Source organism: Copidosoma floridanum, unplaced genomic scaffold (assembly GCF_036245765.1).
Source record: "Copidosoma floridanum isolate Cflo_tuat_1 unplaced genomic scaffold, Cflo_Japanese_pri ptg000013l, whole genome shotgun sequence".
NCBI lineage: Eukaryota > Metazoa > Arthropoda > Insecta > Hymenoptera > Encyrtidae > Copidosoma > Copidosoma floridanum.
Genome location: NW_028321890.1, coordinates 27,710,475 through 27,728,450, shown reverse-complemented (window position 1 = coordinate 27,728,450; position 17,976 = coordinate 27,710,475). Strand labels below are relative to the sequence as shown.

At 45.0% G+C, this 17,976-nt stretch overlaps 1 protein-coding gene across 1 annotated transcript in view; it reads right to left on the bottom strand.

The window, feature by feature from the left end:
* Positions 1 to 17,976, bottom strand: part of hth (Meis homeobox homothorax) — a 380,124-nt gene that overhangs the window by 246,126 nt on the left and 116,022 nt on the right. The window contains exon 7 of the mRNA XM_089590775.1: positions 11,349 to 11,478. Within this exon, the coding sequence (XP_089446901.1) occupies positions 11,349 to 11,478 (130 nt within the window). The remainder of the gene's footprint in view (positions 1 to 11,348; positions 11,479 to 17,976) is intronic.

The window sequence follows — 17,976 nt, the reverse complement described above, 5'->3', positions numbered from 1 at the left end:
GAACGTGGCAATCCCGCAAAAATGTAGGTATTCGCTTGGTCCTCTTAATCATCGGTGTAAATTTGTTCGTACAACCACTGCTGTTATACTAGCCATTTTCCAGACATCACGTATCCATTAAAAATATTTTCACAAGTATTTCACAGTGGATAGCAGCTTCGTTGTTTTTCTGATTTCGTGTGGATCTGAACATCCGAGACCCACAGATAGGGAGAAACCGGTCTCGTTCAAATTAATCGATGATGGCGATCATTCCCTGTAATACCTTCCTATCCACAGCCATATTTTTGTCAGGCATTCCATGGGCCATCACTAAGCCTTTCCATTCGCGCGGTTGCGTAAAAATTAATATTCAACAGTTGGTAATGACTTGCTCGACGAAAAAACAAGAACAACAAAAAACAGCCCAACGTGAAAATTCTCGCGCGATCATCATCAGCTGAGTTATAATCGATCGCGAAAGACATCCGACACTTGGCGCGGAAGCGCGCACCGAAAGGGCGCAGACTCGATTCCTCTCCAAAGCTTACACACATACGCGCGCGTGAGTCAGTCGGTATTAATACTCGCCGGGCGTGTAAAAATACACCACCGTACATTTGTCTCTATATCCGCGAGATGAGGCTCGTACATGTAACGTACACACACGTGTGCAAAAAGAAGCAGAGGTGCGGTACGACAACGACGCGGAGGAGCCGAGCGCGATGACGCGCGCCCTCGAATCCGTCCACGTGGCGCACTGTGTGGTCTCTTTCTACGCCTATCCGGCTATCCCTGTACCTCCGGAATTTTCGATGCTTTCGAATGTGGAATAGGAAAAAGCCTTACGATAAAAAACGTAACCACAAGTGTACAATTATTGCAAGCTCTGCTTCCGTGGAAACAAGGGGAAGGTTCTTCCTCCGAGTCGTTGCTAACCGAAAGAAAGGGCGCGAGCTTGGCTCTTGTTTTTTTTTTTTTTTCTTCGCAAGGAGGGGCCTAGAGAAACGGCGTGACAAAGCTTTCCTCCCTTCATCCCTCTTGCTCTCGTCACGGTAAAGTTTCATCACCGCCGCGACGCCAACTCGTTCCAACCCTCCCGCGCTCGGAACCTCAACCAACAACTTTCGGCTCTCCTCCTCTCGTTTATTCCGGGTGACTGCGCTTGCCCTCCGCAACGCTCCCCCCTCCTTGCCGCTACTACCGCCTCTTCCGAGTCTTACTTTGCTTTTTGTGAGACGAGAAACGATTTTCCCCCGATGCTCCCTTGGTTTTCTTTTCTTTTTTTTCCAACTCCCAGTGTCTTACAATCGGGATGAATATCAAGTTGGTGCTGTTGCGGGGGAAAGTGTCGCCGCACGAATTGCGTCGAGTGTACAGATTCAATGGGAAATAAAATAGGGTGGAAGGAAGCTTTTACGTTTTGACGTGCAAGCTCGGTCTTTGCCGTCGATTTCACCTTGTGACTATAAATATGTATATATTGTCCGATTGATTTGCGGATCGCTGCGTGGCGCATCTGTTGCGTAAAGTGATATTGGATCGCCGACAAATTATTCTTTGTTCTCGCGTTATTTTTGGGCGAGAACGCGCTTGTTTCTATTTCCGTCGAGGAACATACGAGGTGAAACTGTTATATCTCGACGAGGTACTTTTTCATCGGAGTCGAAAAACAAGAATCGGGGGGAAAAAAAGGTAACGAGGTGGCGTTCGCACTCTTAATACCAGTGGCAAAAATGTCCGTGCATGCATTATACATATATAAGATGCGAAACGTTGATAGAGAGAACCACGGGACATGGCGTTTAATGCGTTTCGATGACAAATTGACGCGCTGAAATATCGCAGAGGAGGAATTTGTGAGAGACGAAAAAAGAAAAAAAGAAAGGATTGCACACGGGGACACGAGTTGCATTCCTACACGCGAGAAGAATAACAGAAGTGACGAAAAGTTGGTCTCGTCGAGAGCCGTATATATATATACCTATACAACGAAAGCAGTAGCCGAAGCGCGAACTCGATGGCTATAAATACTATAATAGAAGTATACAACGCCTAAAGATGTCGCGAACGCGTGTCGATAAATAAATTTACTCGTGACCGCGGGATTTCGTGTTTGTACTATTTTGGTTGTGAAAAATTATGGGATCGGATAACTGTTTTTACGATTCGTCTCTAAAAGCTGTTGGTCAGGAAAACAAGAAATAAGAAAACCAACGAGTATATTATGTGTACACACCGCCTCTGTCGATTATTCATGCGATGGCTTCATTCCTATACGTACAGAACAATTTGTCACCTCACCAAAACTATTCATCACTCGTATCCATTCTATTTTTATCCCAAATAAATATCTAAAAATAATGGAACCAAGCAACGATCAAAACAAAAAAAAAACAAAAAAAAACGACAGATCCATCAAAACGAGCGAGCGTAGGGGCAAAAGTTGCTTGCGCAGCTAAAACCTTGGAGGCAACGCGGGCGCTTCGAAGCAATTCTGCCAGAAAATAGGCCTTCCGCGAGAGAGAGGCGGTGCGCCCTAAGCTCTCCGAGACGATCCCTCAAGAGAACTATACGAGGAAGAAGAAGAAGAAGAAGAAGACGAGTTTTGGGGCGTTTCGCGTTCGCGAGGCTGCTTCTACTACCACCACCGCTACTGCTGCCGAGGGAAGAATTAGCTAATGGTGCAGGATGAATCCGTAATGGGTTTGCTCTGTTCCCCGCGTTCTCTAGCCCAACGGGATTTTGCCAACTCCAATACTACACCTACCACCACCACTACTCTATTTGCCCCGTCTTTGTTTTGTTTGATTCCTTTCTTCTTTTTTCGCATGACTTTTCCTTCTTCTACATTAATGGCCCGACGGTAGAGAGTTTCCCCGTCCCTACACCTCATCCCTGCACCCATCCACAATCGTAGTTGTTGCACCGATTTCCTAAGCGATTTGGAAATAAATGTTTTTCGCACAAGTACAACGGAAGCTAAAAGCCCAAGCTCAGCGAGGCAAGAAGGGTTTTCGCAACAAAGTGCAGCCCCCAGAGCCTCCAAAAAGCGGGGACATCAGGATGGAGGTGGAGGAGGGTACACGCGGGGAAAAGCGCCGTGGAGAAACTCCAGTAGGTAATACCCCAAGGAATGCGGCAAGTAGAAGAAGATGGAAGGATATAGAGATAGGCCGGTGGGAGTCGCGGGAGCGGAAAAGCTCGCGCGAAAAGGGGTTGCGTCCCGCCCCTTTATTCTCCGCGGGAGACGGAACGGCGTATAATTCGCCGGGGATGCTGGAAGAAATGAGAGACCGAGCGAGCCGTGAACGATTTGAATAATGTCGCGACATTCCGACTCGTCTCCCCTTCCCTCCGCGCGTTTTAGGGGTGGGGAGGATTCTTCATTTTAAGTTAATTCCACGACTCACTGACATTTATGGCTCCTAAATGACGGAGCGGGCAGTTTAATCGAGTTGTTGGCTCGGCGCTTTCATTTGCTCTCGTGATATTTTTTTTTTTTTTTTTCTGTATTTTCTTGGCTAAAATAGGCAAGCCGCGCAGCGTTTCGAGGAAAGCGCGTCTCGAAATGACGGAAGGAGCCAGTAGAGATCAGCTGTTTTATGCGCATCTACTTTATTATTCCGAGAGAAGATCGAGGCCCGCGAAACGGCCTTCGCGGTAAATTCTCTATTTGCCTATACTCGTGTGTATACGCGGGTGCGCGCCTGGAGAAAAATCCCAGTGTTTCCGAGAAGACAATCAAAGGCCCCTGCCCCGGACTACTATTTGTGCATATGGCCAAAAGAGAGAAGGAGCCACGGGTGATGCGTACACCAAGAGGGAGAAGAAAGAAAAGAAAAAAAAAAAAAAAAAAACGAGTATAAACGATCTTTGCGATACACGCACGCGACCTGAGAGGTAGAGCTTTGGAGGATGAGAGAGTGAAAAAGAGCCGCCGAGGCTAAATCGACGTTTAGGCCGTTTCGCGTCTCGTTCGAGAGCAGCTGTCGATCAGAGGTTCTCATCGTCCGGGATGTACCACTATATTTGGCTGAGAAACACGTATATTTTTATCAATGCACATCTCGTACCGTTTCAAACGACCTGCTGTCACCCTCGAAAGAAAAAAATATATATACCCATTAATTTGCTTGAAGGATATTTTCAACGTTTGCCGTTTATTGCAACTCAATACCCTCACTCGCGTGTATATATATGTATGTGCTTGCACGAAACCACCAAGAATTACGGCGAAAAAGCCGTTCAACTCAATTTTAACGAAGCTCCTCGCGCAGATTACACCGGCAAACATTGTTGGTCTCGCTCCCGCGTGATTATTTTTTTCCTTCCTTTCTTTGCTTTCTTCGGCGCTGGTGTACACACGCGAACAACCTGTAACACGCCATATACGACTCGGCCCGAACACTTGTACGCCACCCCAAGTGGAGATGAAAAAGTAGTGATAGCGCGAAAACAAAGTCGAGAGGAAAAAGTGTCTGGCTGGAATTTCCAAAGACGAGGAGGCGTATGTGTAATCGTCGCACGCGCGTGTTTGCGTGACTTTTGCTAGACGATTTCCGTGCTTGGAGGAGTAAGAAGAAAAATCTTGCGTCACATCCCACACCTTCCCTCGATTTTCCCGCAAGCTCTTCATTTTTTTTTTCCCCCCATGGACATCGTAATATAAATGTGTATCTGGTACCTGACTCGGTGTGCGGGCGCCCTCGTTTCCCGTATTACAACAATTTTTCCCCGCAGTTTGGCCACTCTTCCCCGGTCGGGTCGGCCAGGAGGAAGAATCGCGTGATCGGCAACGAGGAGCGCTCTCCTGCTGTTACCGCACCGCTAAAACCTTAACCGAGGTAAATTTACTGCATGCGATGAGCCGAGCTCTGCACGCATGTTGTTTCCTTCCATCGGCTCTTTCTCCCTCCCTCCGTGTTCCCGATAATCTTTTTCTCCCCCTTATCGCTGCCCATCTACGTCTATTAATTTATGTTTTATTTTTTTTTTTCTCCTCCCTTCGCCATCTCGATTCCCTTCCGTTGGAAATTGCTCCGATCCCCGATGCAATCTTCGAGCTGGAAAGTTACTTCTCTCGGGCTCGACTGCAAATAAGCGCGTATACAACGTCCCGACGTCGCTCGTCTCTCACTTTTTTTTGTTATCGGCTCGTCTCTTCGGACATTTCCGGCGGCTCGGTTGGCCTACATTTTCCCCACAATGCCAATCAATACACATTTTTCCACTCCTCGTCCGTAAACCCGCGGTGCGACCCACACTTTTCCCTCGACACGTTTATCAGACTTTTTCTCCTCCCTTCGGCTCCGTTGCAAAACACACACACACGCTCGACTCGCCCTCTTCGTGTACCCGTACATTTGTGCGTGCGCGCGTCAAAAGGAGGAGATAAAAAGTGAGAAAAGATGAGAGGAGATGTATAGAGCGCGCAAAGTGACAGAGCCGGTCAAGGGTCAATTCGAGTCTCGGGTTGCATTAAACGAACACCAAGACGTGGCTACTGCAGACCGATCGTGTCGGCGATGACGACGATCGCGAGGAGTACGGGGGTCGGAGGGAAGAAAGGATGGGAAAGATACGTCGGTCTCTACGATACGTGTACGGGCGCTCGCGCGCATCAGCCATCGTATCAACAAAGTGTAAGCCTGTATACCTCTTGGAGCGCGCACATCCTCGAAGGAAGGAAGAAAGAAGCGCTGTGTACTCGGCGGAGTTTCGTACACGCGGAGGTACACTGTACGACACATGTAAGCGGCCAGCTGCTCTCGAGCTTATATTATATGTATTTGGGGGGGAGATCTCTTTCTTTCTCGGACGCACGCGCGCGTCATTCGATAGGCGGGAGCATCGGGTGTCGGGGAGATTGGCGCGGGCAGTAAGGCGCTTATGTGTGTGGGGCGCGAGAAGAGGAAAAAAAAAAAAAAAAAAAAATGAAAAGTGGAGATCAGTGACGCGAGTTTGTAATTATGTATGAGTGCGCTGCCGACCGAAGCGAGCTTTTCAAGAGTGTTTTTTTCGTCAATGGGGTTACTGTACTATAGGATTCACCCGGTCTGCTTTCCATTGGGTTTGTTTTTTTTTTTTTTTTTTTTTTTTTTTTTCATCTCAAATATCCTCTATGTATTTGTTGGCTAGTTGTCACGTGTAATTGTAATTAAATGCCAAACGTGCACAATAAAATCATCTCCCTGCGGTAAAGTGGCTTGTCTTTCCAACTTTGAGATGACAAAAAATAAAGAGAACCTTCCACGATTTTCTCGCTAAGACGATTCCCTATACAAGTTGTTGCGATAGCAACTGACAGCTTGCACTCGTTTTCCACGAAACCACACTGGAACGACGAATAAAAGCTTTCTGAAATCGCAAAATTATCGACGAACGGGAGTAAATCATCGTGACGAAGAAAAACTAGGGGTTAACTTTCTCGGCAGATTACGCGGGGCGCCGAGCAAACAGAGTCGATATATTGATGTGATTTCCATTGTCCCGTCAAGAGCGAACAGTTATCTCCCTCTTCCCTCGCGATGTCTTGCACTCGTCGCGGCGTGACAGCGATACCAATTTGTTACCCATTAACACGTCCATTAACTTCGATGCCTCTCTCAAAATGGAACTCTTGCAGAGCGGATGATCGATCCAAGCTTGCGAGGCTGGAAACGCTCGTCTCTGAAAATTTAATCTCTATGAGAGACCAATGATGCTCTCTAAAGTAAGATCAGTCGGATTTGTCAATATTGATTAATTATAAGTGAAAAGTCGTTTACTTATTGTGACAAGTAAACGACATTTTACTGATTTGCATGATGCATCTCTCTCGAAGCTCTGTGATTTTCCTGACGTGCAGTGGGTCACGTGAGTAGTAAGAGATGCGTTAGAATTAGACGGACAATCAACCACCCGATATGCCGCGAGGAAATAATGCGGTGGGTGATTAATCGCCAATTGCGAGAGATGGTTGTATCGCAGCGTGACAAATGAGCTTTTTTTTTTCCTTTTGTTTCGCAAGAAAGAGGACAAATTTGTAGAGTGCAATTTTCTTTCGCCAAAGACGAGGAAATCTACGTACCGCATCTTGAAAGCTCCATCGAAACTTTTTTTTTTTTTTTTTCATCCAAGAGGGGGTCCAAGACAATATCGAAGCAGAGCCCCGCGTGCAAGCTCGAAGAAGCCATTGACACGCCACTACGCTGGAAGTGAGAGAGAAAAAAAAAAATATCTCGTATTACGCAAATCCGCTCGAGCGCAAGTTCATCGAACCTCGTTCTGCTTTTCCTCCTCGACGTAGGTCGTCTCCGTAGCGCGAAACCGATAAGTTAATAATAGCGGTGGCAGAGGCTTCTCGGAAAAATAGGAACAAAGAAGCGGAGCGACCCACGAGAATGGAAAAATTAAAAAAAAAGTCGTGGTATCGCGTAGTCAGCCAATAGGGGTAAGATTTACAAAAAAAAAATTCGAGGGTCCTCTCTACAGGCGAGGTTCAAGGGCCTCACGTGAAACTCGATAAAAAATTTGGTGCATCAGCTATTGAGAATAGACCTTGATGGTGTCGCTCAAAACAAAGGGTCTCCTCCTCCTCGTTGACCAAAGAGAGATGTGCGTGAATCAGAAATAAAGAAGAGAAGAAAAAAATCGCTCTTTCCCTTCCACAGTTTGCTAAAATGCGTGGTGCTTTTCCGTGCACTGGGTAATTTCGATGCTTGTCAAGGAGAGAGAGAGAGTGTATACACGGGAGCATCCCCTTACGAGCTGTAGCAGCTTTGCCTTCGAAAGGGAGGGTGTAATAAAAGTCGAGGCGTGGGAGAGGGGCCGATAAAAAATACGAAGAAACTCCGAATAGCGACGAATTGCGCTATTGCCATCCGATGAGATGGGGCACTTACATCGAAGGGGGAGGGGGAGGATGGCTCAGAGGCCGCAATGGCCTATTGAATGTTTGAGCAGCCGTAGTCTCGCGATTTTATATTTCAATGATCGCGCCGGTATATCGTCGGTGGGTGCACTGGTAGGAGAGTATGAAAGTTTTATGATGGCTTTCGAAGCGATCGCAATCAATGTGCAAGGGAGCTCTTGCCGCTCTCTCTCTCTCTCTCTCTCTTTCTCTCGCTAGAAACTGCTTTTTTATAGTACTTAAGGAGCCGCCGTGTGCTATCTTCGTTTAATTCTTATGGGACCGATTAACCCGTTGATGTGGCACATAAAGGACTCTCCGGTATCATTGAGCCTTTCTTCTTTTTTTCTTTTTTTCTTTTTTTCTTTTTTTCTTTGAAAAACGAAACCGAAATGCTCCCTAATGACGAAATTCAATTAATATTGCCCAAAGATAGCGTCCCTCCATAACCCCTGATATCGGTATCTAGTCGTGTATTAAATTAATAAATTTTGTATTTTATCATCGCTGTTTTTCAAACCCTTTGTACAAAAAAACATCCTCGACGTAAATACCTTGAATCTTATCGGGTGAAATAAACAATTTGCTGTAAAAAGCCAAACGTGTATTTGTGCATTATTGTATACGTGCTTCGGTAGAGACTTTGAACAAAAAAAAACCCAAAAATTGATGGGTTTGCATTTTATAAGAAATATGTAATTATTGTGGGAAATTTTTTTTAATCAATAAAACAAACGGAGTCTTGATAATTTATTCCCAAGATTAAAAAAAAACACAAAATAAAAATAAAGAAGGGAGAAAAAAAAACCAGAAAATAAAAGCGAAGGCGTGAGCGTAATGAAACGAGCAAATGGCTCGTTGGCGAGTGACACAGCAGCTGAAGGGGGAGGAGGGTGTACACAAGATAGCCATCGCCCTGGCGACATTAGGAGGGAAAGAAAGAAAAAAAAAAAAAAAAGTGGGAAAAAGAGGAAGAGAAGAAAGAGAAGGACAAGTATTGCGACTACACTTACGGTATATATGTGTGCCGCCACCGACGACGACTGCGACGACGTGAAGCGTTGACGCACGGCACGAGGCAACGAGACGAGAGACACTAGTGTGCATATACGAAGGCATAGAGTGCAGGTGCAAAGAGGAGGAGGAGAAGCTCGCGCGTCGACGTCGTTTAAAATACAAATAACAGCCCGGCGTAATTGAAAATTGACGAGAGGATAGCATGTTGGTGCCGGTGCCACCATCACCGGGTGTGCTGTGCTGCTATTATTACGATATAGGTGGAGTCCACGATGAAGTCTTTCTGTTTTATGAATCGATGTCCCCGCGTTGGGTGGGTATGGGTGGCTCAGTTCTGTTTTGATGGTACACACGTGTCGAGTGAATTATTTGCAGACCTTTTTCAAGAAAGTCCATCGAGCCGTTCGACGAGGTTGAGATACACAGATTTTTATTTTTTTTTTTTTTTTTTTTTTTTTTCATTATTTATACATCGTGCGATTATACACACATGGAGTAACTTTTCACTGAACTGTGATCAAAGAGAAACAGTAGGCGGATTGAAAATTTACCGTCCCGAAAAAAAGGCCACAAAAAAAATGGTACAAGTAGATGAATGATTTCGCGAGTCGAAATAAGGCATCAGAGTCATTTGTCTCTTGACGGGCAGTAAACTATATGCACCACGCGAGCCACGATTGTTATTGATCAGGCATTTGGCTACATGCGCGTATACTATACGAATGATATAAAAATAAAAAAAAGATGTATAACGAGAAAGAGATATACGTAGAAACAGTGTATATTGTACACGAAGCGAAGAGGGAGAGAAAAGGAGCAGAAGGAGAGAGGCGCAACGGCTCAGCGCTTTTATAATGTTGGCACGACAGAGCGAATATACACGTGTATATAGGTATATATGGACAAAGAGAGAGAGAGAGAGAGAGAGAGACGAAGTCGGGGCTTAATGAATCTTTATGGGATGGTGTCGTGAACTTGTATTCCCTCCGGTGACTGACTGTGAGCCTCTGTCCACTCTCCGTTGCGTGTGTCCCATTGGCGCGCTTCCATTTCGGCTCTCGTCTCTGCTTTCTTCCGCACCTCCGCCTCCACCTCGCTTTTTGTACTATCCTTCTTTCGCTCACTCTCACTGCTGCTTTTGGCACGGCATTGTTTTCATCCAAGGATCATTTTTGTTGATTATTCTTAGACTCTTTTTTTTTTTCGAGAAATTTCATACGTATTTCAATTTTACAAATCAATACCAATCGTTTCTGTTAACATGCTACCTTGGACTCAAGTGATGCATGAAATATAGTTTTAATAAATCAATCCCATGACTATAAAAAAAAATTTGCTTTGAGTCTTGCACATGGGTGTATTGGGTGTCCACGAGATACAATCCCTGATATTGGGAAAAATCGTGTTCCTCTGAGGAAGAAAACAAAATGCTGAGTAAGCTAACGAAAGCTCAAGCTGAGCAAAAAAAGTGCATAGAAGTGCTCTTGTTGTAAGGGATGCTCTCGATAAGGTAAAGGGGATGAATTCGTCTCGATTCAACTTAAAAGCTGGCATGCGTTTCGTTGCAGGTTCCATATCATAGATCAGTGTAAAGCTGCTGCACACACCTACTTATACCTATGAATACAGTTAGCTCGTTGTACAAATACAAAAATTTTATCCGAAGGACCGCTAAAAAAAAGTACCCACCAGGTAAATAAGATATAGATTTTTGTCCCTCCACGCCAATGTGGGATGCGGGGTACCTTGCTCATTATGCACAGCAGAGCAAGCTCGACTTGACTCTCAAGTCGCATTGTGTATGCATGTGGTATACGTATATATATATATATATATATATATATATATATATATATATATATATTTATATATATATATTTATATATATATATATATGATGCGTTACGCTTGGGGTTATTCATCGAGCTGATATGATTACATGAGTGTATACTATCGCCTCCACGGGAAGAAGAAGAAGAAGGGATCAATTAGCTTTGGAGAGTAAAAAAATTGCAACTCGTTGTATTGGACAAAAAGGGAAAAATATTGAGCCAATAAAAGTTGAACCACACCGTTTTGTTTTTCATTTGTGTCATTTCGCGTACGTCTCTCTTTTTTTTTTTTACATTATTTAAATTCCTTCATTTTGGCCAGGGGCCACTGATTTCTAAATTCTTTTCTTCGACTTTTAAACCCACGGGGTCATTATCACTGAGGGCAACGTCCTCACAATCGTCGTGAAATGCAAAAAAAAAAAAAAAAAAAAAAACGTTACCTCTTACCGCGTTAGCGTTGATGCGTGCGGAGGAAACTTTTTGATTGGATAACCTCTTTTTCACAACAAACAAGAGCCAATGATTAATGTCACTCGTTAAATCATCTCAAAATTGACAACTACTCGGATTGTTGAGGGAAAGAAAAAACAAGAAAAAAAAAAAAAAAAGAAAAGTTGACTTACCAGGATCTGAAGAGTCTAAACTTGTGGGCGGCTGTTGGCTGAGTGGTCCAGGCGTGCCTCCACTGCCGGGGCTGCGCGCATCATCGTTGCCTCCGGGTCCAGGGTACGATAGCGACGAGGAAGGCGGCCTCTGTTGAAACGCAAGAGAAGAAAATATCTCGTTAACAATGTCCACATGGATTTAAAAACAAAAATTTTTTTTACCCAGCACGAAGCGATAATAAGTACTTATAGGTTTCAATATGGAAGCGAAAGGATAAGGATCATGTGGATCGCAATCATTGATTTTAGTAATCTCTATTGATCATGATCCATCAGTTAAAAAAAAAAAAATTGATTACAAGCGAGTCCTCCCTTCGGAGCTGCACTTGGATAAGAAAAGTATACGTGTCTGTGCGTGTGACCTGTGAACCAACGCTCGTCGATAGCACTTTGTAAGTATACGGTCGCACAAATTACAACCCACACGCACAAGGATGGGCGCGTCACCAAAGCAGCAGTGACTGACAGCGACTCCCACGCCATACTCCACACACGCTGCAACTGCCATGGGAACTTGCTTCGTCTCATTTGCGCCTAATATCTCGGCACTTGAAATAGTTGCGCGATCGAGATTAGAGATGCTCGTTTAAGAGGTATACCAACCCAAAGAATCTTTTTTTTTCTCCCCTGCTCCTGTGGATCGTCTGTTGGCTCGACGGGCGCGAGGAAAACCCACAATCTCGTGGAACAACCTTAATTTCTTCATTACAGCTTTCCAAGTGCTGTGTGTACGCAATGTACTCGTAGATCGGTCGAGCACGCGCGAGTCACCGTGTCGAGTTCGAGAATCCGTGTGCACGTTGTACAGGTAATCCCAGCTGTGTGGGGTGGGGTGGTGATTTTTCCAGATTTTTCGGCCAAAAAAGGACATAACTTAATTAAGCTCTAATTGCCGGTGGGTATAGCCGCGAATCCACCACGAGTAATTAAACTGGTTTCGAGAACCAGTAATTTAGCTTTCGCTCGCAAGGCATTATCATACATTTAAATACCTCCACGACAATTAGATCTCGGCTCTGAGCTAACGATGTATTTAAATTGACGACGACGATGACGATGCAACGAACGAGAAAACAACTTTTGCCTTACCAATAGGATAAAAGAGCATAGGGCAGCAACGAAAAAAAAAAAAATTTATACACAAATTATATTCCCATACGTGTGTGCTGTTGTACACTCCATTGCAGCGAAAATGTATGAGTACATAAGCTACACCCAACATAACAAGACGATATGAAAAAACAAACGGCCATGGAACTCTTTTTGCCAACGTCACGGCACACACGTCATCCGACCATCGAGTCGGTTTAGATGTCCCACGCGCTAACTAGCACATGTAAGTGTAGGGTGTGTACGTACGCAAGAGACTAGCCCTGCAAGCTCTGATGCAACTTCCCATACACCGACCGAGAGGTTCGACCGGTTCGTCCATTTGTTCTTTTTTTTTTTCCCATCGTCATTTGGTCGAAAAAGCCAATAGAGACGTGATGTTTCTCCTGTACCTAGTTATACCGTAAAATATGGCAAGAATTCGATTGTAGGTACACATATAGAGCACGTTTAGTAGAGACCAAATCGAATAATTAGCCAAGGACAATCACAACGAACTCAAAGTTACCATTTGTTTACCAATTTTTCTGGTGGTATCGGGGCTACGATTTTTTTTTTAATCAGTTGTATAATTATCAGTTATCGTGCGTAATCGCTAGGGATGATGCGAGTAGAAATTCCTATGGCACTAACGATTTTTTAAAAATTTTTATTACGACACTTTAAAAAAATGGTCAGTGCCAAGGGGTGACGAAAATTCTCGCACCGCGTAGATTAGCGCAAATTGCCTCGGCAGCAGTCCTCGGTCGATGCGTGACGACGATGGCGATGATGATGACGATGCGCGCGAGCACAATGATTTAACAGGAGCGGATGTCTGGCTGGCTCCTTAAACAAATCAGTGCTGCCCGCGTACGTGCATCTCGTGTTTCTCGCCATCCATCGCGACAAAGTCCCCGAACCAAAGAGCGGAGGGAGAAAAAAAACCGCGGCTGATTGTAAAAAGCAGTCGATCGAGAATTGGAGGAAATAAACTCGTTTCCCTTTCGCGGCTCGATATGCCCCGCGAGTAATTAAAAAGAAACGATCAAAGACGAAAACGCCGTGCTTGGGGTGCTTGCACTTTGCTGTGCACGGCTGCGCCTCCGATAAAATAAAGATTCACTTTCGGTGTCAGGGAGTCGGTGCGATTTATCGCGAGCCGACGCTCAGGGCCAAGAGATCCCTCCCATTATTATCTTTGCGAAAGAGTTCAATGAGCATTCGGCCTGGCGCGCTTTCGCTGTCGATGGACCTTGGGAGACGATAACAATACGTTTTCAATGTATATGAGCGAGTACGTGAAAATAAAAAATAAGTCTGCGGTAAATGGAATTTGACACTTTGGGTGCAAAGTTAAAGGTCAGGACGACACTTACACCTGCGCCAATTCTAAATTAGAAATATTTTTAACATTGTTTACTCGAACGTTGTGGGAGAAAAATTACTCAGAGACATTACTCCCTTGGCAGGAGCCAAAAACACTTTTTCATCAAAATATTTATAAAAAAAAAGAGTAGCCGTCGTTGTATGAAAAAGTTGGGACATGACGAGACGAAAATCGAAAGTGATCAAGCTGCATGAGTCATGGATATGAATATATGCACCAATGCCTGATGGAAGGGAATTATTTTGTTCTTGGCAAAGAGTTAATTAATAAATATTGACGTCCCCCCCCTCTTTGAAATAAAGAGATCTGTGGAAGGAGAGGAGAAATTTTTTATCTCTGCAAATATCATACTCGACGAGTGTCAACATTTTTTTTTTTTCAATGAAAAACAATGCAAGTGTGGTATGAGTTAAATACACGAGTGACGATTTTTTGGGACACGGATGGATCGCGAATCATCAAGTAGTGCAAAAATAAAAATATAATTCTTTTTGAGACGTTGCATCTACAAAACACGCAGAGACGCGCTGACGTAAGGATAGAAAAAAGAAAACCAAGGTAGCATAAAATTACAATCACGGATCGGTCGGTGTTAGTCCGCGCTGGTGTGTGTAGACAATTTTACCTATACGCGCGCGATGTCTCTCAGATATACTTGAATTGCAAATGAAAAAAAAAAAAGCATCGATTATTGGGGTTATTTTTAAACCTCGACTGCAGGTACATCCACAGGAGAACCAACACACAATCGTCCGACACACTCGAACCGAAGAGAAAAGACAAATATCGTAAGCGACAATTACGTAATTAGCGGCTGGACATTGGCGCGTCACAGTCCCCGACTGGTTTACGGCCATGATACGCAAATCTCATCGGCAATTAATTTATTGGCTCCCTCCCTTGACCTTGTACACGTGTAAGTACGTAGGGAGAGGACGAGAAATCACGTGCACGGCTATAAGCGATAGATGACGGTAATTACATTGTGAGCACACACTTTGCATTTTACAGCCGACGATCGAGGGTTTACTTTCTTCGAGAAGCGATAAGCTCGGGGGGGGGGAAAAGGAAAATTTGACAGGAGCGGGGAGAGATATCGTATATTGCGGAATATTGCGTTGTTTTTGCCGAAAAATAAGGTAAATAACAAAAGAACGACGGGCGAGGAATGCCGGAGGCGTCCGATAATAATCATTCGCATTTTGTTTCCTCGTTACAAGAGACACACTTGGATCGGTAAAAACATTATCGATGCTTATTCCCTGCATTTTTCGCGTTATTGGGTTTATATGGGTATACGCAGACGATACATCGCAAGAGAGAGACTTGGACTTGAAAAGAAATATGCTCGAGGGGGTGGGGGAGGGAGAAAAAAGTAGCACAGCCATGGAGCGCGTGCAATAAATAACCACACCGTCGTCGGCAATTATTACGACGCGATGACAGCGATATCTGCAGTTATACCGAGCGGTGGTAGTTGTAACTGTTGACTCAGTTTTTGATTCGACGTTAATGCGCATACATTGCTTCGCGCCATTCATCATTTCGTGGCGAGAGCCCAGACAGGCGGTGAAAGAATGGAGGGAAAAAAAAAAAAAAAAAAAAAGAAACTCGCTCGACGAGAACACACGCTTCCGTGGGCGTAATTTATTGTATATACTTGGCAGCAAGTTATCCGCGTGTCTGTGTGTTCATGTGCACGCAAGAATGTTTATATTAGTTTTCAACGATGTACACATATTTGTACATATATTGCAGTACCACTGTACACTACTTGGATCACTTGCATGAAAGGTTTCACTGCTCTTATCTATAATACAATAGTTTGGCAAAACGAGAGGATTACAACTACTTGCGGGTATTGAAAGGGTTTTCGCACGCTGCACTCCTCTGTTCCAAGGACCGCAAAAGGGGGTTGTCTGGCACGTCGGTAAAAAAAAAAAAAAAAAAAAAAAAAGTCATCTCAACTCGGGCCATAAACATAAAATCCCCGGGATTTTCGTACTCGTCGGCCAAAGAAGATGAGACTCTAATCTGGCAAAGGTTGCAACCGAGCGACCTTCCCCGCTCTCTTCTCGCAATGATTATTATCCGCACTGCGGGACATTGGTCTCTTTGCAGCGCATTCGAATGCTCCGGCCCTCTCATATACCCGAGAAAGCGAAAAGTCACCCCGGCTCGGCGCATTAAGGTACACGGGTACACCTGTTTTCGTCAACTTTGTGGACAGAGTGACTCTTTAAAAGTGCTTATATATACATGTGCAGTAGGATTTTCCAAATCCGAGCACCCCCCAGTACACCTACGTCATCGAGACCTGTCGATTGGTCCTCGATTAATTCGACAGAACAAAAAAATAAATAAACAAAAGATAGAGAGCCAAATAAAAGGGCTGATAAACAAAAAAACAAATCACGCTATGGACAGCGTACAATGCAGTGGGCGACGGCACGAAAACCTGTTAAAATCGGGGTATAAATCAAAGGGGGGAGGCTCTCTCGCGCAGGAATTATAAACGATCAATTTGGAGAATGCGAATCGCAGGCGGGCGCGCACACATTTTCCAAAAGCCACTCGGGGTCTCTCTCGCGTTATTAGCTCTCTCTCTCTCTCTCGAGGGGGTGTCGGACGAAAACCGCGTGGCAGAGGGACAAAAGCATACCGCGAGTGATAAACGCCGGGGCAATTACGTATTGACAGTCAGCCGGCGCGTTGTTTATGTTGTTTTTCACCCCCCTCCCTCCGCCACCTTTTTATTTCGCCGAAAAATAATAGCTTCCACTGCACGCACGCACTCGTACGGCGCGGAAAAGTATGAACCATCGCCCTCGTTTTTCTCCATTTCGCGTGGGTTTGGTTTTTTTTTGTTTTTTTTTTTGTTTTACGCGCCAAACGTAAAATATTTTCCATCAGCGTTAAAACGTAGCGTTGAAAATTGCTTCTCGGAACACGGACACGCGTACTCGAAGAAGAAGAAAAAAAAAGAAAGAAAATTAGGGGAAGGGGATGCTTGTTTGTAGAAATGGAAATTCTCAAAAGTCAAAATCTATGAAAATGAGCTTCGAGAGTGGAGAGACGGATGGGGGGGAAGAGGTTCTATTTTCGGTCGAAAAGCCAGTAAAGCTCGAGAGAAAAATTTCCAGCCTCCGAAGCGGGTGGGCAAGAAAGAGCTCTCCGATGTGCGGCGCAAGAGAAGCAGCAGGGGGGAGAACAGCGGGAGTAGGTCGGTTGGGAAGGTCAGAGGCCCGAGAGGGATTTTCGAGCGTGTGGAGCGGCCAGACGAGGGGCCCCCGAGTCTCCTCTTTTCTTTCGAAAGACGAGAGCAGCAGAAAGAAAAAAGGGGAGAGAGAGGCTTCGGACCAGCTGATGGATCTAATCAACATTCCTCCCTAACCACCCCCCGAGCTGCTCTTCTCCCCCTCCCATTCACGAACTCCTACGGTCTTTTTATCTCTCTCTTTTTCATACACGCACTTTCCATCTTAATTTCTCTCCTCCTCCTCCTCCTCCTTGTGGGCTCCGTGTGTATGTATACACAAAGGCTGCAAAGATCGAGAGAGAAGAGAAAAGAGAGAGAGAGAGAGAGCCCACAAGACGACGACGAGATGCTCGTTTTAATTTAGCCGCGCCGGATAAATTAGACTCTCAAATGATCGTCCCGAGCTGCAGTATACATGCAGAGTGGAGATACATACATACGTGTGCGTACATCCGATCTTCTTGGTCCCCCCGGCTGCCCCACGCAGATTTATGGTATCTTATGCACAATTCATAGGCGCGCGCGCGGCAACCCCCCCCCCTCCCACCCTCTCGCGGCGAATTAATAAGAAATTCAAAACAAATCGAGAACAATTTATATATACGCTTTCGCGGCTTATTGCTCGTGCGCGCGGGTGTTTGTCGTGCTGTGTGCCTTTGCGGGGCTCATGAATTTTCATCGTTCGCGGACGCTCGGGCCTAATCAGTGCGAGAAGCGCGCGCAATGCCGATTTGAATTGAATATGACCATACCACGTTTATGCATGTATATGTGTGTACATACACATGGGCGGAGTTTGTTGCTGGTGGCCGCTCGTGCATGACAGAGTATAAGCTGCATACTCTGAA